General features: G+C 35.5%; 2 protein-coding genes across 3 annotated transcripts; one reads left to right on the top strand and one right to left on the bottom strand.

Annotated features, from left to right (window-relative positions):
- Positions 1-287: 287 nt before the first annotated feature.
- On the top strand, positions 288-2192 carry LOC107790697 (uncharacterized). Of its 2 annotated transcripts, none has more exons than XR_012711016.1 (3): positions 288-428; positions 861-984; positions 1529-1701. XR_012711016.1 is itself a non-coding variant. In XM_016612651.2 (3 exons), the coding sequence occupies exons 1-3, from the start codon at positions 431-433 to the stop codon at positions 1955-1957; spliced, it is 579 nt and encodes a 192-aa protein (XP_016468137.1). In that variant the 5' UTR covers positions 295-430; the 3' UTR covers positions 1958-2192. The 2 variants fall into 2 exon arrangements, 1 of the variants encoding a protein (XP_016468137.1); XM_016612651.2 differs by having other exon boundaries at positions 295-456; positions 1529-2192.
- Positions 2193-4428: 2236 nt separating this feature from the next.
- Positions 4429-5377, bottom strand: LOC107790699 (RING-H2 finger protein ATL60-like). Its single transcript, NM_001325503.1, is given in 1 exon segment — positions 4429-5377. A coding segment is annotated over 1 exon segment (771 nt). The 5' UTR covers positions 5301-5377; the 3' UTR covers positions 4429-4529.
- Positions 5378-24757: the final 19380 nt, after the last annotated feature.

The following is a 24757-nucleotide window of genomic DNA, read 5'->3' as shown; positions in this document are numbered from 1 at the left end:
GATGCTAACTTAATCCTCTTTTCACGTGCCTTGTCGCCCACTGGAAAATTATAATAATCTCTCGCTCCACACTCCGAAAATTGCGCCGTAAAAACTCCCATTTTCTTAATAAACTTCATGTCTCTCTCTCTCTCTCTCAATAATATGTGATACCTCATCTTATTGAAATTTAGAAATAAATTTAGCACTCTACAAGTATATAATGGAGACAAGAAGTCTGACGTAACAAAAAGGGCGCCTTTATTCCTGCTTTAACTAGTATTTAATTACGAGAAATAAATTGCGCCTTTATTCACGTCTTTCCCTCTTTTGTTACCAACTCCATAATAACATTAATTTCTTCATGAATCCAAATCTTCACTCCAGAAAAGCTCAAGAATAATGTGCTAGAAATGAGACAGTTTTTTTTGAAGAAGCTCCTTTCTTAGGTATGCACTTTATGAAATCGAAGAAACGGTATCCCTTCACTCATTATCTTTTTAAATTTCTTTTGTTTTCAGATTTGTAATTTAGCTCATTTATATCTATGTACAGACAGTGACAATGTTGACCCATTTCTACTATAAAAAAACAGTTGCTTTTGTAGCTCCGTTCCTTTCACTGCTTTGGTAAATATAGCTTTCTGTAACTAATCCAACCACCATTCTTTGCCATAATTTCTTATGCACTCTCATGGGATATAGAAAGCATTAGCTGGGCTTTCCCCTTTATTAAAGAAAATAGTAGCTTTTCTCTTTTGGAATCTACTATCATTAGGAGGCCGAAGTCTCTACCTAGGAAATTCGGATGCAATGAACAAAATATATCTCTATAGGTATGAGTTTTAACGATTTCTGAAAAATTTCACTTCACACTCGCAGAAGCTATACCGGCATATATCGTCAAAGTCCAAGGCAAAGCATGAACAAGTTTCCTATATACCCGAGATACGAAGCTGGGGACTATTGTGAATATGAGTTTGATCCTCAATCAGACTTTACGGATGTAAGTCATTGTTGTTCTTTCTATATTTTAAAGCAATTATATTTCATATTTTATTCTCTTTCTTTCCTCATCATATGTACCAACTTCGCTAGGGGTGAAACGCTTTTAGATTGTCTATTGGTATCTATGGAAATATTAAGGGTTTTTTTACTTTTTGCAAGTGTATAAAATTTGTATAATTTTTATATATATATACATATATACAAAAAATATATATTTCGAATATTATTTTAAGAACAACTCTGTAGTGTCATTTTTTTCAAATATTTATTACTTATTTAACTCACGTAGTATGCATGTGACTATAGTTTACCAGCAAAATGCTCCCTATGTACCAATTAATTTGATACTCTTTCACTTTTACTCTGTTTCTGAAAAAGTGACATCATACTATATCGTAAAACAATTTAACATTAAACTTTCTCAATTTATCATTAATCGCATGATTTTATAGCCATATAAATGTCGTTCGACATGTTTAAAACAGAAAAATTTCAAAGTGTTTACTTCTGTCTTGATGGTTTATGACTCGCACAATTTACAGTTCTTGACAGAAGCAAGAAATCATGAATCAGAAGGGAAAAAAACTGGTGTCACGCCTCCACGTCCCGTGGAATCGAGAAAGAACAATTTTGAAAAGGATGTGAAGAAAACTTGCAAGAAATCATGGAAAAGCTCACTGTTTTCATGGCTGAAGAGTAGTGATAATAAGAAGAATCAGAGAAACAGAGAAGCTTCAAAAGGCTCCACCATTAACAAGCCAAAGCGTGGATGTGTCTCTGGTCCAATGCCAGGGTATAGTGGGCCGGGTGCCATAGCTGTCAGGCCCAAGAAGCCCACTTCAGGACCCCTCACAAGTCTTTTCAGCCCAATGAACAGAGTGGACAATGAGGTTCCATATTTCTGTCTTCAGAAGTTTAAGGATAGTTCTCCTGATGTTCGATCCCACGGACCTATTTACCTCGTAACCTAAGAAGTTTGCCTGAGATATTTTAGGATATTTTTGTATGATAATGTATCAGGAAAATTAAAAGTAGAATTCATTTGCAATACTGCTTATGTTTTGAGTACTCATGGCTAAAACTTATAATGGAAAAGTGTCACGATCAATAGTTTTTTCCACAAATATCTGTAAAGCACACTCATTATGCTTCCAATTTTCCAGAATTTTTATTTATGACAGTTGTAATCAATGCAGCTTTATCCTATACGGCAAGGATCAACTAAGTGATACTCTCCCACAATAAGTGATCAATTTGTCCTTTTATTTTGGTCCAAAATAAATGTTCATTTATATAATCAAGAAAAAATTCAATTTGTTTTTCCAAAATTACCCTTATGTACGTATCCTTAAAAAGTCTTTTACTCCTCACATTAAATTATGCTGCAACATTTAATTAAGGATAGTTTAGTCACACTAACCATTTTTGTTTAGAATTTAACATTTCCTTAATTGATGTGCGAGAGACAAATTGGTCTGTGGACCAGAGGGAGTAACTTGAATCATTCAAGTCGAAATTTTAGCATCAATGAGGCTTGCAATATAGGCTTTTCAGACTTGCAAATACTTCGGTCATTTAGAGTTTAAGGTTTAGAATTCAGGTTTATCAAATTAAAATTTTGACATTAATTTTTGCAAATAATGGCAAAATATACAGTTTAAGTCTGTCAAGCCTGTACGAGTAGTGAAGAAGTATATAGCACTTTGGTTGGTTGTTGACCAACGGAAAGCATGAGAGAAAGATGCACAAAAGGCTAAAAAAGGACGAAGTAATTGTTCCTCGCAAAAGAAATATAATCAATTGATCGAGTTCGAGAATAGGGATCTTCGGATCCATGAGAAAAAACATTCATGCTATTCTCTTTTTCAATAAAATGCCGCTTTGAAAAATTTAAGTGAATAGGAAGTGAGTAATAATTTGCACTAAGAAAAGTCTAACTTCAACATGTTCTTTTTTTCGCTTAAGCTTCAAGCTCTGTTTTTCATGTACATCAAGTATTGTCCAAACTCAAATATGTAATATTTGGCTAGTATCTCCAGCACTTTATATCCATTACGATCGTGGAGCACTTTATATCCATAAGAGTCCACCACATAAGCTTATAATAAGTGATAGTTGAGACCAACCAAATTTACACAAGAAAATATTCGAGTAAGTTGTAAAATAGATTTATAATGAATTGTCGAAGCCAGACAACATATAACACTCACATTAATAAACAATAAGGACTATTAATGGTCGTTTGGTAGGATGCATTAGATAAAATAATGTTTGCATTAGCTTTGTGTATTAATAATACCTTGTTTGGTAGACATTTTGAACTTATGCATTAGTTATGCAAGCATTAGTTATACATCCTATTTGGTATTATCCTATGCATAACTAATGCATAGAAAACCATGGTATTAGCAATACAATGGATTTTAATGCATGCATTAGCTTAGTTAAAGATAAATTGTCCTTCAAAATTTATGCTTGATTAAAATATGCTAGTTATTATATTAATGCAAGTTTAAAATAATTCAAATAGTGGGAAATAAAATTATATCTCTAGTAAATAAATAAATACTTAGCATATTTCTTTTTTTTATAAATAAATATTTAGTTCTATATTACAATATAGGTAGACAAATCAAATAATTTTTTAAAACTTTTTCATATAAAAATATTTCTCAACATATGTTTCTTTTAAAAAGTTTTAGAGTGATGGACTGGTTTTGAGGGTATTTTTGTAAACAAGCAATTCTTTAAGAAATTGTGTAATGCTTTAATACATCAAACCAAACAATGGATAAGAAATATGTCAGCATAACTAATACCAGCATAACTAATATCAACATTATTAATACACCATATTCAACATTATTCTTATGCATCCTACCAAACGACCCCTTAGTGTTCTTGTACATACATAATGGACGGTTTGAGTCTATACCCAAACTTAAGGGACTACATTTTACCTTTTCTTTACAATTAGACACAACACATTAATAAAAATCGTATTTCCTAAATCGATTTGTAACTCGCTTGTGCTAAATGCGATACAATATGCAAGTCGCAGTATCTGAATGCGATTTTCAGGTCGTATTTGTTGGATTTGCAAGTCCAAAAAAAATCAATTAAAGTGGACAGAGGGAGTGCATTTTTATTTTTAAATAACTTTGTCTAACCAAATATCATCACATAAAACAAAACAAAACAAAACAAAACATGTATTAACTTACAAATCAATCCCCGTAGTGCTCTTTTTTCATTAATACGAGAAGATAGATTCACTTCAAGTCACAAACAGAGAAGCACATTGGTGCTTGCATTGTGTATTATACATATACAATATATACACATATACATAGACATCTAAAAATTATAGACAACCTTTTCATCTGCACTAAGAATCAATCAATCAATAAACCAAAACCTAGTAAATGATAGTTCTACGCTATATGAATCTTCATTGATCATATCTTCAAATTCGAGCAGAAATTACCAGTGGAATAGATCAATCAACCATACAGTGACATTACAGACGTAGGTGCGGCAATCCTAGCTCTGGCTCCTGCTTCCTTGTTCTACATCTACGTTGCATGGATTTACCCTGCTAAAAAGCCTCGTTAATGATCTCAATCGTGTTGATGTTGGTGTCTTTTGTCCTTCCTCTTCTTCTTGTTCAGTATTCTGTCTTGCAATATCAATCACTAAAATCCCCTCTGGCCTATTGCTCGTGGATGCTGAAGATGTAGTACTAGTCTCATCTCCCCAAAACAGAACATTAGTTGGAATATTTTGTGTCTCTGTAGAAGCTGAACCCTCTTCTACTGATGACCCAATGGTCTCGGAAATTGATTCTGCAGACTGTTCTGAAACAGGGTTTCGGCAAAGAGGACACGTGGAATGAGAATGAAACCACATATCAATACAATCAACATGAAACCCATGATTGCATTTTGGCAAAACTCTTGTATTTTCACCCTCAGAGACTTCGCTAAGACAAACAGAACATTCCAATCCATCTTTAAAATCCTTCATATTAAATGGAACTACAGGAATGGTTTTAAGTACAGAAGGGTCAAGCCCTCTACGGAGTACATTCACTTCTTGATAACCGCCAGCGAAATTGAAACGTCGACGGCGGCGCCGTCTTGTGCCGCCGTTTGGATTTCCGGTGTCTTCTTGCCGGTATCTCCAGAACCATTTGGTGTATAAGTGGAGAAAGAATATGAAAACAACTACGAGGAAAAGGAATATGATTACAACCATCATGATTTTGGCGGTGAGCTCAATCATACCTGATTCACCTAATTTTCCACTTCCCATTTCTACACAACTCTTTTAATTGCCTCTTGGAAACTTTAATAAGAATCCGAAACAAAAAAGATTGAAACTTGGGTCTAAGTAGGAGGCGAAGGGGAGTTTAAAAGTTGAGAAATTTTTGGAAAAGACGAGAATGGAGTCTAAGTTTGAGTGTGACAGTGTAAAGGTAAAAGAAAAGAGGAGTCAAACGGATGGAAAAAAGAAGAGTCAGCAGAAGACTCCCAGCACGGCGGCGTATGAGACAAAGGAACAAGAATTCAAATTAGCTAAGCTAACTCTCGCCGCCTTCTTCACGGTTTAAATGGTGGGAAGCTTCTGATTTTACGCATGAAACAGTTGTTTGAGTTGCTTGACTTCAATGGCGCAGACCACTTCTTTGAACATTTCAACGATGACGAATAAAGAAAGTATTACTATTTGGAATTCTCTTCTCATTTAGGCAGTTATGGTTTTCTTAAATTAAAATCATGCGCCTTAAGAAAATATTAGTCTGGTTGCCCCGTGATCTGGATTTTGAATATAATATCAACTGGTGAATGTTTACTTATCCTTTTTTTTTGGTAACGCTAATCCCGTATAAGTTATGGTATAATTTTTTAGATTAATTATACCAAAAGCAATGTGTAATAACAGTGTATATTAACAATAGTATTTTAAGAACCACATAACATGGCTGTATTATTTTTACACGCCAGGCTGTTTAGTTAGTATCTTAGATATGCCTCTTCTATTTCCAGTAATATCCATATACTGTAATAAATTTTAAAGTTATCCCAAAGCTTTATTATGTACCATTCATGCTGAAAAGAGAAATGAAAATTATATTTATTGATCTATCTTACATTTTATGACATGCATTCTTTCTTCTTAAAATCATCCAAAACAAATATAAGCTCACTGATATAATCCATTTATTATTATACATAGTGTTACTTACAATGCTTATCTCGTAATCTGCATATAATTAATTGTGCTCTCGGACTAAACTACCATGGACGAATGTTGCATAGTCTTAAAAAGGATTAGTTATAATAGTAATTTTGCTCTAAATTTCTATGGTCTATCTAAACCAGAGCTTGAAAACTTGTTGGACAAAATGGTTACGTGGTAGTATTTTATCCGAACCATATATATGTTACTTCTTTTTGTTTTCTTATTCTGACAAGGAGGAGGAAAAACAAAAGAACGTTAGAGACTGTGAGAAAAGAAAGTCGCAGCGAACCAGAATTTTGGGCTCCGCTATTCAGCTAAGGGTTAGTCCACACGCACTGTCTTGGCAAATGGCTCTAATCTCTATACCTTTCAAATGACAGGAAAACTGTTTGTCAAATCAAATTTGAAGAATTAACCTACATATCTATGGAATTTGAAGAATTAATCCATCCAATTTATTAAGCTAAAAATAATCTATGGAAGAATAATAGGTATATAATCGTGTATAATATATGTCCAACAGTAAACCCGACCGGCTATTTGCGTAACGCTTTCCCACATTCATGTCCAGACAACTTTTCAAGTAGGCCAGCCTGGACTAACATCGGCCCGCTCTGAATCTGGACCTTCGCACATGTTCAGTTCTGAGCCGGTCCCCTTAATGGAGGGTGCTACTGGGCCGGGTAATTTACTAGGAGGGAGGCCCCAGCCCAATCTACGAACCCGACAATATCTACGGTAGGCAAAAAAATCGGTCTTTATCATCGTCAATAAATTTGCAAATAAATACGAACTATAATTTCAAAATGTATTGACACTCAAAACATACATAAAGGTAAAGTGTAATTCCTTAAATATAAGGGATAATTTCACGTAAATACAACTCATACACTTACATTGCAACATAATAGCTTAGATACCACTTTGCAAATCTATAGCCCAAAAATAATAGGCTAATTCCCGAAAAATAACTTATTTCACACAATCAACTGCAGTTATTGTTCCCTTTTTATACAACCAGTTGTTTTATTCTATTGATTTCCTTTGGTTATTAAGCATTTGATTAAAAAAATGCAAATCAGCCATAACACAACTCAAAAATCCTGAATAATACATATTATCTGAAGGCAAGAAATTCAAACACTTTTATGTGCAATTGCTGAAGCAATCCAACAGGATAAAAAAAAATTAAAACTTGGTAAATGAATTGTAGAATCCCTCCAATGCTCTTATACACTGACAATGTATATATATCCTTATAAACTAAAAAAATATATAATTATACAACATTATACACAAATATACATATTTGCACAAAATTATACAATAATGTATAAGTGTATATAAACATCACTTATGCAATATTTCCACTAGAAAACATAGTTTGTCCAACACTACACTTACTGTAAATAATGTATCAACTTGTATAAACATATATAAGTGTGTAAGAGATGTTTGTATATCCATATACACAATTATACACTATTATATAGTGTTGATACAAACTGCTACATAGTTATAATTTTTTATCCAAGTTTCGAGTTGTAGTAAAAGGTATTGGATGATTCAACTCGTCAATAGGTTAACAATTTTGCGCTAACAATTTGGAATTCAACACCCTAGACAAGATACACCCAATTTCAGATTCCAGACTTCAAGGTCATAACAATGATGACCAGAATTTTAAACTTCAAAATCTCCCAAAATTAGTGGTATTTTTTTTTTGTGCAAATCAAGTTTGAGAGCTATTTATTTTCAAAACTATGTCTATTTTTATTTTTCTTTCAAAATTTTCAATATTCTTCTGTTTGCCACCATTAGACTTGGCGGGCTTGGACGACGGAGGAGGAGCCTGAGCCTTCTTCGAGCCAATGATGGCAGAACTGCGTAGAGGCTAGGGATAGGGGAATAGCGGGAGATAGGTTAAGAGAGGATGATGGGATCTGTGTAGGTTAGAAAGAAAGCAGCGAGAGGCGGTGGGGAGAGAATTTGGTGTGCTGGGAATGAAGAAAGAAGAAAATAATAAAAATCTAGAAGTGTGTCTTTAATAATAGGCTAAAGGCTGAAAATTTTCTTTCAATATGTACAACATGGGCTAAACCGGGTAAAAACTTCAAATCTGAGCCATTTTCGGTTAGGCTGTTAGGCCAAGTGCCAAGGGCCATCTTCTTAAATATAACTTGAGAAATAACATTGTTTTTAAGTGAAAGAGGATACCTTTACTAGAGGTATCAAGAGTGCGGGTTGGTTAAATTTGGGTGGATGAAAATGAACCGAAGCAATAAAGTTTGGGTATGATGATCTAATAGTAACGGGGACATAGAATTTGTGTACCTGTTAACAGCAGTGGAAGATTGTTGAAATTTTTGTGATAGAAATTTCTCTACGCCGATTCTATTTCACTTTGAAAATAGAATTTTTAATTCCACAAACTAAGTGTCCTTTGTATATTTATTGTGAGAAGAAAAGGAGATGAATTCTCTGTGTTTTTCTTCTTCTTCTTTTATCTCTCTGAAGAGTACGTATGTTCCTTTTTTATTTAGGGTTAAGGAAGAAAGCAGTTCTGAAGAAAAACTGTTCCCACCCAAAAAAATAACCGTGTAGAATATGCTCCTACAAACTCAACGTATAGAGTAACTTCTGATAAGAGGTTATTTAATCTTATCTATTCATAAATGGGTCGGGTCAGCCCACATGGAGCGACCCGCGACCCAAATTGAAAATAAATCCAACATCTCCACTTAGCTCATGGTGGGCTGTACCCAAACCAATATCATGCCAATATCACACATTATTCATACGGGCAAATAGTTTGTGGGACGTGCGAGCATCAAGGGCTATAAAATATTTCAAACCTATTAAGGTTATTCTAAAGCTCTATGTAGAAATCCGATCACATTCGGAAAGGATTCACTACTAACATGAGGATCTTATTACTCGTTATACCCCAGACATTACCCGCTACTCCAGTAGCTAGTTATCAAATCCATCATCCTCGAAAGAGGTGAAATAGAGTTCATATTTAACTTTGTATTCATAATTACATTTGATACTCTCATGGTAAGTGTAATGGTCGACCTATGAATACAAGTTAAATTACTAAATTTTTAGTTATCTTCTCTTTCTACTCGAATCTTTCTATTCCAAATCAACTATTTTCCTAGACATGCACTGCATTGCTGAATCACTCATGGTTATTAGTGACATGCTAAAGTAGCAACACTAATTGGCACTTCAAGAGACAGTAAAAGGTCAAAGGGTATTCTAATAAAAGTTGATATAACTTCTTTGGGATCTCACACAATGAAGAAACATGGACTCATTCTTCCATTATCCCATTGGTCAATAGCACACGTGGTATGAAACACATGTTACGGTGTTCTCACCTTATATTGGCGCGTGTGTCTTATTCTTTTAATCATTCAACACCATATAGATCTTGGTCTAGACACCTTCAAGTGTCTAACCCAAGTTTCCCACTTCAATAATCCCCAAACCATCTTATTAGAGAAACTCGCATTTGGCTTACAAAACAAGTCATAATCGAATAGTGAAATTCGTAAGTCTAGTTAGTTGTCAAGAACGACCTCTACAAGTAAATATAATCCCGCATTATCCAAGGTTCTATAAGGTCTCATCTCTTCACGATTCTTAACGCATAAGGCAATTGCTCGTGTGAGAGAGCCAATCTCGCGACTTGTTCGATGCACTTTATCAATAAAATATTCATCACATGCATACGAGATATAAGTGTAATTCAAGAGTCAATTATTGATGTGCATATTATAATACTAAAGTCATTTTACAATACATAAATATGTTCTTATCCTTCGCAAACCTCGAGCCATAACATGTTTCTCAAACAGGTCTCTAGATATCGCCTTTGTAAAAGAATCAGCTATCATGCTTCGCGTAGGAATGTACTGTAAATTTATCTCTCCACTTGCTACCATATCTTTTACAAAGTTATACTTGATATCAATCTGTTTGGTCTTGCAGTGATACTTAGGATCTTTTGTATATGTAATAGTCGCTTGATTATCACAATATAGAGTCATGGGACCCTGAGAGTTCTTTGTAATATCCAAATACTCAAAGAATCTCTTCAACCAAACAACTTCTTGTACTATAGACGCACAAGCCACGAACTCAGCTTCCATCGTGAAAGGGTTATACATGTTTGTTTCTTACTTTTTCATGATATAGCACCACCATTAAGTAAGAAGGCATAACCGGATGTTGATTTTCTATCATTCCGATCACCGGCCCAATCAACATCTGTATATCCTCTCAAGTATAAATCATTTACACTATAATCCCTTCAGGTATCTGAAAATTCTCTTCACAACTTTCCAATGATCTCTTCTAGGATTGGATTGATACCTGCTAACCAGCCCTACGACATAACAAATGTCTGTGCGAGTACACGTCATAGCGTACATCAAGCTCCCGACAACACTTGAATATGGAACTCGAGACATGTCTTACTTTTCATTTTCAGTCTTGGTATACATTTCAAGGATTAAAGTTTCACCTCTCGTTGTAAGAGTATCCATGGATTTACATCCATTCATGTGAAAATGCTCCAAAATTTTCTTTACATAAGTTTCTTGAGATAGACTCAATAACTTTTTGGAACGGTCTCTTTGGATCTTAACCCCAAGGATATAGTCTGTCTCACCCATATCTTTCATCTCAAATGACTTTGAAAGCCATGACTTGATATTTTTCAAATAATCCAAATTATTTTCGGCTAATAAAATATCGTCCACATAAAGAGAAAGAATTTCAAACATCGCATTGGACTTCTTCACATAAATATAATAGTCTTCATTGATCATGGTGAAATCATACGAAATCACCTGCTTGTGAAATCTCAAATACCATACCTTGAAGATTGCTTCAGGCCATAAATAGATCTTTTCAATTTACAGACCTTCTTTTCTTGACCATAACGATGAAGCCTACAGGCTGTTCTATGAAGATTTCTTCGTTTAATTCTCCATTGAGAAAAGTTGTCTTCACGTCCATTTGATGTAATTCCAAATCCAAACGTGCAACAATAGCCAAAAGTAAGTGAATTGATGTAAACTTCACAACTGGTGAAAATGTTTCCTCATAATCTATTCCATCTTCTTGAGTAAACCCTTTTGCCACCAATCGTGACTTGCATCTTTCTATTGACCCATTCGCTTTGCATTTAACTTTGAGAACCCATTTGTTCCCAATGTCTCTATGCCCAAGCGAAAGGTCAACTAGATCCCAGACTTTGTTGATTTTCATGGACTCTAATTCTTCTTTCATTGCTTTCATCTACTCATCTTTTCCAGGGTTCGATAAAGCCTCAGTCACAGACTTTGGCTCATCTATTTCTATGGGAGATACCAAAAAAACATAATCTTCAATTTCATAAGTATGTTTGGGTATATTTTTCCTGACACTCTTTCGTAGTTGAAATTTAGGTTCGTCAGAAAGATTTTGGGACTGAGAGTTCCCACTCCCACTCGGATCAAGAATAAGATCTTGATCAATTTGATTATCAATTGTGTCAGAAGGCACTTGCTGACTATCTGAGTTCAACGTTTCATAAAGAGGCTCTCCATTCTTTACATCGCCCTTCTTTGAAAAATCATTTTTTCAGAAATGTAACATCTTGTGATTCAATCTCAGTAACACTTTCATCCTCTAATTCATCAATGAATACATACCCTTTGGAGTGTTCTGAATATCTTATAAATATGCATTTCTTGCCTTTTGGACCTAATTTACCAAACTTGCTAAAAGAATCTTTTATATATGAAGCCAACCCCAAGGTCGTAAATCCTTCAAGTTTGGTTTATGACCAGTACATAGCTCATAAGGAGTGGAAGAAACTGATTTAGAAGGTACTTTGTTCAATATGTAAGTTGCAGTCAATATCGCATCTCCCCAAAAGGAGATAGGTAAATTTGTCTGCGCCATCATGGACCTTATCATGTCCAATAGTGTTCTATTCCTACTTTTTGCTACACCATTTTGTTGAGGTGTGTACGGAATAGTTAATTGTCTGGTAATTCCCTTTTCATTGCACAATTCTTCAAATTATTTTGAAAGATATTCACGCCCTCTATCGGTTCTTAGGGTCTTAATCCTTTTGTCTAATCGATTCTCAACTTCATTCAAATATTTCTTAAAATATTCAAGTGCTTCAGATTTATGAGAAATCAAATAGACGTAACCAAAGTGTGTGAAACTATCAATGAATGTAATGAAATATAAAGCACCAGACCTAGCCCTTATATTCATTGGACCACAAATATCTGAATGACAATGGAAAATCATATCTCTTAACCTTTCCAAATGATTTACGTGTAATATTTCCGGCAAGATAATTTTCACAAGTTGGGATATTAATTTTAGAGAAAGAACGCAAATGTCCTTCCTTAGATAATCTATTCATTTGATCCTATCCTATGTTACCTAATCTTGCATGCCATGTAATAACATCAACACCATTGTTACTAGAATAACATGCCATAACAGAACGATCAACATAATAGGTATACGTAGAAGGATTACAATCTAACATAATAAAACCATCAAAACAATGTCCAAAACCATAAAATATTGTCTTGAGTAATTCTAAGACCATTGCGACTAAAGTTCAAATTGAGATCTAAATCTAGAAGAACAGACACAGAGACTAAGTTTCATCAAATCTCTAGAACATATAGGACGTCATGCAACATCAAAGATCGTCCACCACGCATGTTCTTTCTGCAAGTGCCTATCCATTTGACTTCAAGCTTTGCACTATTTTTCACATATACATGCTTTGATTCAGGTGGAACTCGATGAAACTCTATAAATACTTCTCTATCGCGGCTCACATGGTCGGTGGCCCATGAGTCTACAATCTATACAGGATAAGATTCGGTTAGTAAAACAGTACTAGAAACATATATAGCACTAAGAGATGCATTTTGAAATGCTACTTTTTTCAGCTCAGTACACTCACGAGCAAAATGCCCTGGGACTTGACAATTGTATCACTTCATCTTACTCTTGTCTTTCTTCTGTAGAACCATTTTCCTTTCTTGAAATTTGGCTTGTTTCTTTTCTTGGAGGATCCTTCTCCGGTCTCCTTATGCGTTCCATTATTTTTCCAGTTTCTCTTACGCTTGAAGCTTGATCTCTTTGTACCACTTAATTTTGCCACAAACGCATTAAGTACATCTTTAACAACACCAAGCCACTCGTCTTCAAGCTCCACATGACAGGCAACATCGGCAAAAGTTTTGATGTTATCATTGTGGGTCAAGTTAACCTTCAGATGTTCCCAATTATTGGTAAGAGACGGAATCACTGCCTGAACCTGCTGCTCATCAGAGAGAACATGGCCAGCACTTTTGAGTTGGGCAATCATATTTGACATCACCCTTAGATGTTGCTTGACACCGTAATCATGATGCTTTTTGTACGCGTCAAACTTGATTATCAGCTGTCGAAGGCGAGCCACAATTGTACCCCCATATGCCTCTCTTAAATGTGCCCACATGGCTTGAGCAGTAGGATATTGCTTACATTCGTGGATGAGATCATCAGCAACTGAACTTACAATAATTCCACGTGCAGTGGAATCTTTCTTTTTCCAAACATTGTAAGTTTCCAGATCCCTCATGTGTTGGGCAGTGTTACCCTCCCCTGGGTGACTCATAACATGGTTAATACTTCCAAAAGCATCTTGCTCTTCGAGTACATACCACATCTTACGACTCCAGATGTCGTAATTTTCACCATTCAGTTTGTCACCTTTGTTCAAGTCAGCAATGATACTTTTCGATGTCATGTCTGTTATTAGAGATAGTTTTACAAGTTTAACTCATCAATATATACTTCAGTCAATGTATGCATGTGATTACACATTAAAGTAAATTAATTATAATATTAATTCTACATTTAGTATATAATCGAATGGTCACTATATTTCATTCATCATCTAAATATTTTAATTAATATTAAAATCACTTCTTAGTGTGTATTTTATTTCAAGTCTCAATCCATTACCAAAAAAATAATAATAAACAATGAATGTAACTGGTGAGACAAATAACATAATTTAAATTTCATTAAGATAAAATACATAATAACAATTTACATGTTTGCTAGGACATACATGTACCAATCGAATACTAACTCTTGCACATATACGTTAAAAGGTGAACTAGGCCAAATATTATGATAAATCTCAGTTAAAATTTCACCCAAGGCTCTCAAAGAGAGTCCGCTAAAATAACTTAGCTTCCAATCAGTAATTTTTATATAATTAGCCAATTCGGCTCTTTTTAACCTAAAAAGGTGTACATGTTAAGGAATAGAAGTATCATGACCCATTTTAAATTCCTTAAAACTCCTTAAATTTCTTTTCTCCTTTCCTTCGTTCAGCCCTTCGATCCCTTAAACTCATTTTGCCTCGCTCCTGGGACATTCCTGATGACTTCAGGGCTCAGGCTCTGAGTCTAAATCATTATAGAAATAAGTCCTGCGACGGCGTATTCTTCTACGTTGTCCCTTTCCTTGACTTCGAGAACTCCCACTTTGAACAATTCGAACTTGTTCATGTTCAGCCATATCTGAAATAGGAACAAGGAACCACTTAGAACGGCTACAACCATTTATTGTGACAACATATGTCACAATAACTCGTAGAAGTATACCAATTTAAGGGATTAGGACTAACCAAAAAAAATTATTTGAGAAATCAGGAGTTATCCACATGTCAATTCTTAATATATTATAGACCAAGTAAAAACAAAATTCTATTACAGTTAATTTCATGTCATTGATTCTATATTCAGATTTTATTGCCGAACAGAAAATTGGAACAACAATTAAAGAAGTTGACTCCAATATTGTTTCTATTCAATACTAGCACACAATCTGTTTCCTCCTAATAGAAACGTTGGTACTAGTTTAATGAAATAATTCTTTAATCACTTAATGTCAAGATATCATTTAACAGTAAGGCTTTGACATCAATTAACAGTAAGGCTCTTAACAGTAACAAGTGTCAATCAATTAATTCATGTTGACAAATGATTTCGTTAACCAGACGTACATATGAAGAAGTTTTATATTATTCCTCAACTAGATAAGGAAGAAAAACTGTAGAAATCAAAATTACCATGGAAGCTACTTTCATATTGCCTTACAGGACCCATTGAACTTCGGCAAATAAGCAAATACGTAGTGCCATCCAAGTGGCAAAGAAAAAACTTTACACATGCCAAAGATATCATGTCTTCATTCACATGACGAGGCTTTATATTATATTATATTTAATATACTTCAAAGAATGCAAACAAAGCTATCAAGCCACAGTGGTCTCACATATTTTCAATTCAATTTTCGAAACCTTTGTTTAGGTTCCGTTGCAAATAGCAACACGGTACATAGCATAATTTTCAATCTCAAACACTGTCAATAGCAGCAAAATCCTACACACAAGATCCTTTAAGAAAAAACAAACAAACAGATGTTCCTTTTTATGGCACCAACCAGAGCCGTCTCTCTATGAGAATAAAATTTGCAGCGAAGAACGCAGAGTACTGATACAACCATGCTCTTATACCAATGATGATCTAATAGTAACATGGACATCGAATTTGTCTACATGTTAACAACAGCAGAAGATTGTTGAAATTTGTGTGATAGAAATTGCTCCACGCCGATTCTATTTTACTTTGAAAATAGAATTTTTGATTCCACAAACTAATTGTCATTTGTGTATTTCTTGCAAGAAGAAAAGGAGATGGTTCTCTGTATTTTTCTTCTTCTTCTTCTTCTTGTATCTCTCTGAAGAGTATGCATGTTCCCTTTTATTCAGGGTTAAGGAAGAAAGCAGTTCTGAAGAAAAAACTATTCCCACCCAAAAAAAATAACCGTATAGAATATGCTTCCACAAATTCAATCGTGTAGAGTAACTTCTGATAAGAGGTTATTTAATCTTATCTATTCATAAATGGGTTGGGTCAGCACACGTGGAGCGACCCGCTACCCAAATTGAAAATAAATCCAACAGGGTAGTTCCTGCAATCACCTTTCAAATGATGTGATAGAGTAAAACAATTACATTATATAAAAAATAGCATACATCAGCTAAGACATTAGTATGCTCTTAGTAAGGTAGTTCCAACTTCCAACCAGTGCTCACTTTTATCTAGATTCAAACATGATATGTTAAACCTTCATTACAAAAAATAAGTTTGTAACGGTACCGGGAAGCAGTCCAGATTCATTACAAAAACTGTATATACACATTCTGCCAAATAAAATTAAAACTAGTGGAGAAACAATTGTAGTTCTCTAATTTCCCCTGTTGTATTTCTACTCTGTTCCTCCTTAGTGCTCCCTTCTTGGTTCTTCTCGTTTCTAGCATAGCGCAGACTGCAAGGAAACTCTAATTGGCTCAACGAAAATCGCATTCCTCATTAGAAAGGGAAGCTATGACCCCAGAACTAAGCGGATCCAGAAACCAAGTCCAGATGTTAATTATAGCAGATATCAAAGACGAAACCAAGCGGTTGTTGGTGCAACGTACAGAAATAGCAATAGGCACATGACTTCTGCAAAGAGGGCACATGGAATTGATCTTTAGCCAAGTTTCAATGCAGTGAGTATGAAATCCATGTCCACATTTGGAAAGCACCCGCCGCGACTCATCACCCAAAGAATCCTCGCCAAGACATATTACACAGACCGAGTCCACGCATTTATCTTCTGTTTGTTTTCTTGCCGCGGTAAACTTAGACCAGCAAAAAGTAAGCACAAGCGACCATAATGCTACAATTACCGCAACGGCAATCATTTTACTGCTTATTGTGCTGCGACATACCATTTCCTTCAATTTATTCACTTCTTGGAATATAACCCGAGAGAGATTCTGGTCTAGGCCTGCCATTTGTTCAGTGTTAAATGGTGACAGCTGATGTCTTCAGTGTTTACCCTTCACAGTTCTATATACATATTGCATGGGTGTAGGTTTGGTTTACCTGTAAAAAAGGTTGTTGAACTAAATGACTGCTAATTAAACACAAAGCCAATATCGTAATTTAAAAAAAATAAAAAATTGAGCTGAAGTCGCCCTTCTTTGAACCGATGGACGTGCATTGCTGGTCAAACAGAAGGAAAAAAGGGAAAAAAACCACGAGACAAACTAGTGGTTGTCAATTCCCTCTAAAAATGATATATTGGGAAAACTCTTTTTGTTTTTTGGCGAAAGCAAAATAACCTAATTACGGATTAATTTCATATACTACCAGTTTTTCAATTAGATTTTGCTGACTACCTGAATCCCAGGAAAAAAAATAAGGCGAACCTTGAACTACTAGGGTCAATACACCTTGTTCAAGGTGTCCTTTGGAGATAAATTGTTACTTTGCAGTCTCAAACTGCAAATTGTAGGAGAATATTTTTTTGGCATTAATGCGGAGTCATTTGGACTTTCATTTGGACTTTGAATTGGATAGATTGTAATAGCATTGCTAATTTTATTACAAATTTGGCCCAATCTGTCAAATACTACTGAAACTAACTCAATCCCTTTATCCCAATAAAAACTCCTTTCATAATTGAGAATGGAAAATAAGAAAATCTTTTAAATGATCTTTTTCATACATGTAATACGAAAATTATAATATACATTATATATATGCTTAAAAATTTTGCTCAATTATTTTGTTCCAATATTATATATACCTGAAAGTTGTTTTTCTCTTTTTACTTTATGAATAAAATTTATTTATTTTATAGGTAAGTCCATAATATAGAGTAAAAAGAGAATAAAATAGGTATATAAGTTAACAAGCCTTATACCATGGTGACAGGTTTTAAACCCGTGAGGGCCTAGGCCCAGAGGGGACAATATCAACAACAACAACTACCTAGTATTATCCCACCAAGTGGATTCTGGGGAGGGTAGGATGTACGCAGCCTTACCTCTACCCTGGAAGGATAGTGAGACTGTTTCCGAATGACCCTCGGCTAAAGAAGGTGATGGAAGCCCTGATAGCAAGTGATAGCAAGACAAATAGTTAGAAAACTAAATCGGAGATAACAACAAAGAATAACAAGATAGTACCGATAACAAGTAATATCAAGATAGTATATTTAGACAGATAAGTCCAAGGCAGCACACGAGAATATGACGAAGTCCTGCTAGCAAACTAGGGAGTTACCGAAGGTAAGTAGTAACAGAACAAGACACGCGGCTATACCCAACTAAGAAAAAAAGGTACCATACTAGCACTAATACTATCGAACTAGGGAAGACAAAGAGAAACGCCTGACAACCTACTAACCTGCCACCCTAATCTTCCACCTCCACACTTTTCTATCTAGGGTCATGTCCTTGGTCAGCTCAAGCTGCGCCATGTCCTGTCTGATCACTTCACCCCAAGACTTCTTAGGTCTACCTCTACCCTTCCTCTCACCTCCCAAGGCCAACCTCTCACATCTCCTGACCGTGGCATCTGTGCTTCTCCTCTTAACATGCCCAAACCATCTCAACCTTGCCTCATGCATCTTTGCCTCCACATGGGCCACTCCCACCTTGTCCCGAATAACTTCATTTCTAATTCAATCCAATCTAGTATGCCCATACATCCATCTCAATATCCTTATTTCCGCTACTTTCATATGTTGGATATGTGACTTTTTGACTGACCAACACTCTGCCCCATACAACATAGTCGGTTTGACCACTACCTTGTAGAACTTACCCTTAAGTTTCAACGGCACATTCTTATCATACAAGACACCGGAAGCGAGCCTCCACTTCGTCCATCCTATTCCGATACGGTGAGTAACATCCTCATCTATCTCCCCATTCATCTGAATTATAGATCCCAGATATTTGAAACTCTCCCTCTTGGGAATGACTTGCATATCGAGTCTCACATCCCCGTCCGCCTCCTGGGTAACACCACTAAACTTGCACTCCAAGTATTCTGTCTTGGTCCTGCTCAACTTGAAACCCTTAGACTCTAGAGTATGTCTCCAGACCTCCAGCCTTTCGTTAACTCCACCTCGCGTCTTATCAATCAGGACTATGTCATCTACAAATAACAAGCACCACGACACCTCCCCTTGGATGTGACGCGTCAAAGAATCCATCGCCAGGGAAAACAAAAACGGGCTGAGTGCTGATCCCTGAACATTGTCGCCAGAGGGGACAATATCACTTGTAAAAATTGTTTACATTGTTGGTATACATAACTTAAACTCCATATCTTTTGTTCAATTCAATTTTCTGAACATTATCTTTGGTGAACTGCACATAATGAGCCTTCATAACAAACTATAATTTCTATATTTATAGCAGCAAACTGCAAATTCAGAGAAAAAAATTGTACATGTGTATAAGGTTAAAATCGGGTTTGCCCTAGAACGTAGCAAGCCAAGGTTCGACCCCATGCTATATCGGACCGTGGTGTAAAGATAGATTGCCGAGCTCCAGACCCAAAGATTGATCAAGATCGAGGTCGGCCAAGATCGAAACCATGCAGGATAGAGATCAAGCAAGATCGAGGGAAACTTATCGAGCCTAATAATGAAAAGCCAAAATATCCGCAATCAGACGAGGATCACGGCAGAAATCTTGGCACGAATTAGGAAGAAGCCGATTAATTAGCTAATCATGGGATTTCTTATTATATTTAGAGTTGTTTCAAGAGTATGACCCCCTTATTATATAAAGGGGAGCTGATCACTTGTAAATGACATCATATTCACGCAATACAAAGAGAAATTCTGTCTTTCTCTAGTTTTCATTATCTTGTTATTTTGTTCTTGTATCAACTAAATCTTCACTTGGTTCAAGGGTGATCGAATTCGAGGGCTAAAGCTATTTGATTCGTTTGATTTACATTTATTCCTTTACAGTCAATTTCAATATCATTTTATGTTTTTTCTTAGTTTGTGCTAAGTAAAATTACGTATCCTTAAAACCATATATAAATTCAATTGTTATCCGTTTTTAGGGTAAATAGTTTGGCACCCACCATGGGGCTAAGGATAATAGTGATTACCTGGTACGAACTTTCGTGACACACACTATTTTACACTTGTTCTTTGAAGTATCTTTGATTACATGATTAAAAAAATATCGAACTCCCAGGCAATATCTCAACACATCGACAATGATCTCGGCCACCACGGCGAAAATTAGAACATTGCACCCAGTAACGTTGTACCCCCTGTTGGCCTCGATGGAATTCCCATTGTAGATCCAATGGACGCTAGTTCGCAGGTAGCCATCAAAGGAAATCTAGCCGTTGAACCCGAAAGCAACGTCTGCGATCAGCTACTCAGAGCGCATATGGTGGTAAGGATGGTGGGATTAGCCTATGGGTGATCTTCAAAATGTTACAGGCTCAGCAGACAGCAATAGCCCATCTCCAAAACCAGAACCACATGCCGAGCAGGGTAGAACTTGAGCCATCCCAGCTATTGATACCCAATTTTCCCTCATATATTTAAAAAATGTGGATACACACTTTTAAAATATTGTACATGCATTTACAAACATGCACAAGTATTTTTACAATTTTTTCTATAATTTTTAAAGGCCCTAAATTTATTTATTTCTGCATTTTTTTAATTACATAAATGTTCAAAACTATCCCTCGTATTATTTTATGATAATTTAATCATCTAAATTCATTGTTTATGTTCATATGAGTTTTCAAATATTTTAATTGCATTTTTATAATTATATTTGCATTTTTAAAAGATTATAACTGCATATTTTGCAAAAATAGCCCCTATATATGCATAACTACTTTATCTACACAGAAAATGACTTTTTATATTTTTATAATATTAAGTAATTACTTTAAATCATTTTCATGCATGAAAATTATTTTTATCATTCAATTAGCTATTTTTAAAATTATTTTATTTAGTAAATTGGGTATTTAACAAATAGCCCCTAGTTATACCCAAAATCGGACCCTCCCAATCCAATTCAATTAAAAATCAGGCCCAAATCTACCCAACCTAAACCCTAAAGACTTTTACCCGGTCCCAAACCCCTCTAATCTTGGCCGTTGATCACAGAGATCAATAGCCACCATTCATTCTTCCTTTTTATTCCAAATGACCTCTAACCCTAATCAGTCTTCACACACCAACCGCCCTTGAATCCCCTCTTCTCCGGTTCTGTATGAGACCAACCCTAACCCTAATCATCGCCACCTAAACCTACCCCTAATCCCTTCGATTCTTACCTGTTCCATGGGATTCTATGGTTGTTTCAGTCCTCTGCTAGTCTCCTACTTCTTCTGGTTGTTCGATTTTGCTATCTCATGAAAGAGAACTCAAAGAGATCTAGTCCAGATCTTATTCGAGACTCTTTAAGAGTCTGCCTATGGTCACCTCCATTTGTGAGTGCTATTATCTTGAGTTTTATGGTTTGAATCTTTGGTTCAAAACCAGATTCTTTTTACCCCACCCCCTTTCCTCAAAACCCTAATCTTTTAGACATGAATCTGTCCAGATCTTTTTAGATCTGGAGTGATTCTGAGTTTGTCAGTGATTTTTCTTTAAAGATCTCTTGTTTCTTTACTGTTAATCGACTCTAAATATTTTTCAAAATTGGGGTTCCACTTCGTCTGTTTTTGCGAAGGGCTTTTCTGAAATTCCTTATGTGTTCCTTTAATGATTGTGTTCCAGTATTAGTTGTTTGATTGTTCGTTATTCACTTCAACATTTTGCCCGTTATTTTTTGAATAGTTGATTGAATGACTCAACCGTCTAAGGTTTCATGTTTTGCTGAGATGATTTACTGTATTTTGCCCGCTTTCCTTGATTCTGAGATTCCTAATTGACCTTCCTTGCCTATTAAGCTTAAATTAGGGGGTGTTTGACCCCATATTGGTCTCTAATTACTTATGTTACCTTATTTATGTAGTTAATTGCTTGATTTATGGTGTTTTGACCCTAATTAGCTGTCAGGCTCACTTCTTGCCTTATTTGAAACTCAATCCGAGTTATTTTTGGGTATAAATCCCTGATTTTCTGCCCTGTCAAGCTTGATTGATTGTTTGATTGTTTTCCTTGCCTTATTTTCAATGTTGAACCACCTTGACTTATTTACTTTACACTACTCGACACCTATAAATACATGACTATGTTCAAACACATGCATACTAAGGAAAAACACCTCTAAAAACTCTTGCTCTCTACTACTATTTTTCTATTGCACTGTCTAGCCGGCTGAAAGCCAAGCCTAGATCTTGGATCCTATTTACTTCACTCTCCTACTGCAAATTCCTAACTGGTATGCCTCACTTTATTATTATTCAGGCATCTATATGATTTAGTTTATGTACTTCCTTCTCAACATGATCACTCGCATGTTACCAAATCAGTATACTTCTTATCTCAACATGCTTACTTTCATGTCATTGAATCAGTATATTTCCCTGGTGCTAGCATGCCTGCTCTTGACTAAGACCTATGTGGTTTTTTCTTTCCTTCAATATGTTTACATTGTCTATTTCCAAGACTTGTGTGTTTTCCTAGCATGTCTACTTTTATGTTGTTTGAATCAGTATGTTTCCTTGGTATTAGTATGCCTATTTCTAAGACTTATGTGATATATGCTAATGCCTTAATCAACATGCTTACTTACATATGTTTAAACCTAGAGGGTCCTGTTTTCAGCATGTCAACCTGCATGTTTCTATTCATTAGACCTATGATTGTTGTCCTGTTATAGATGTTCATCCCTAATAAACCCCTGATCAAATCATGGTATATATGCCCTCAACTTGCTTGCCTTTATGTGTGACTGTTTGATCCAACATACTACCCTATGATTGGTACAAGGCTGTATGTTCACCTAGTATTAGATAATGGACCAAGACCATAAGAAACCTTTGTTGAACCAATGGATCTCGTCTGTTGTTGATTGAGTTCAAGGCTGAAACTCCTTCTGTTGACCCTAGGCAATGTGAATTCTTGCTTTGTAACTATGTTGTTGTTCTTAGAATGCTTTTGATTGTTGTTTTCAGTCCTGAACTGTTTTACTCCTTAAATGTTTCCACTTCTGAGTTGTTTTCCCTTTGGAACCTCTGAACTATTTTACTCCTAAATTATTTTGCTTAAACTGTCACTACTCTTTTAAAGCACCTTCACTCCTATTCTTAGAATACCTAGGGTCCTGCCCCTCTAGTGTGAGCACTGTTTAGGAGTCCATGAGACTCCTCTGAACACTAACATACTAGGGCTGGCCATTCCACACTGCACAAATCTGTTGCTCTTTAAGGAGGATCTTGGTATGAGCATTGCTCGGGGTCCCTAAGGCCTTTGAGAACTTTGACACACGAGGATACCCTCTTTCGGACAATATGGGATATGGTACTTTGGACTGTTTAAAGGCCTGGTTTTTCCCAGGTTTACTTTGGGCCCATCCAGACTCCCTATAGTATAGTATCATTTATTTCTGTAATTCATTTATGATTGGTTTGTAATAATAATTTCCTTGTAAACAGATATTGGGATATTAGTAAAATTGGGAGGGATTCTCATATATATTTTGTTGGGAACGGGTAGATACCATGCCTATAGGGTTTAATCAGTTCCTACACTTAGAAACTATGCCTATAAGTTATTGTGATGTTTGTTTGATTATGTGCATTGAGATATCATGACTATAGGGTTTAAAAATCAATCCTACATTCTGGATACCATACCTGTAAGTTTGTTGCGATGTACATTTAGATATCATGCCTATGAATCAGTCCTGCATTTTAGATACCATGCCTATAGGGTTTAAAATCAATCTCGCATTTAAGACACCATGCATGTAAGTTTAAAAAAAAACTCAATCTCTACATGCCAACAGAGTTTAAATTAGTTTTTCTACATGTCAATAAGGTTTTAAAACTAATTTCTGCATTTAGATTCCATGTCTATAGGATTTCAAAACCAATTTCTGCATTTAGCTACCATTGTCTATAAGTTTAAAACCAGTTTCTACACCTAGACAACATGCATATAGGATCTAATGAACCAAACTGCCTGCTTAAAATTGTTTACTGGTTTATTGCACTTTTGATTAATGACTAGATACCATGTTTATAGGACATCACTGATACATGCCTAGGCAAACCTGTAGGGCGACTGATCTTGCAAATTGTAAAACTGTGCTTTATTTAATTATTCGTGAATTGCCCAAATTCAGCAAGCCCTAAAATCATTAGGCAAACTGATTAGGTCTTTATTGCCTCGCTTTAACACAATGCTGCATATATCCTATTTGTCATGCTCACCTAGATATCCTGCTCTAGGATCCTTTGAAATATCTGAAATCTTGTTGTTTGAGACGTGCTATTGTCTGCTTGTGTGAGGAGGTAAAAGTGAGCCTTTATTTGTTCCTTTATGTGAATGTCCTATTTGATTTTGCTTGTCGCCTAGATTTTCTCCTTTTAAGCACTTTAGGAGAGTCTAGAACTGCCTTAATTAGAGGTCCTAAACACCTCCAG

Source organism: Nicotiana tabacum, chromosome 6 (assembly GCF_000715075.1).
Source record: "Nicotiana tabacum cultivar K326 chromosome 6, ASM71507v2, whole genome shotgun sequence".
NCBI lineage: Eukaryota > Viridiplantae > Streptophyta > Magnoliopsida > Solanales > Solanaceae > Nicotiana > Nicotiana tabacum.
Note: the sequence above shows the minus strand (reverse complement) of the source record. Positions and strands in the feature narration are given on the sequence as shown.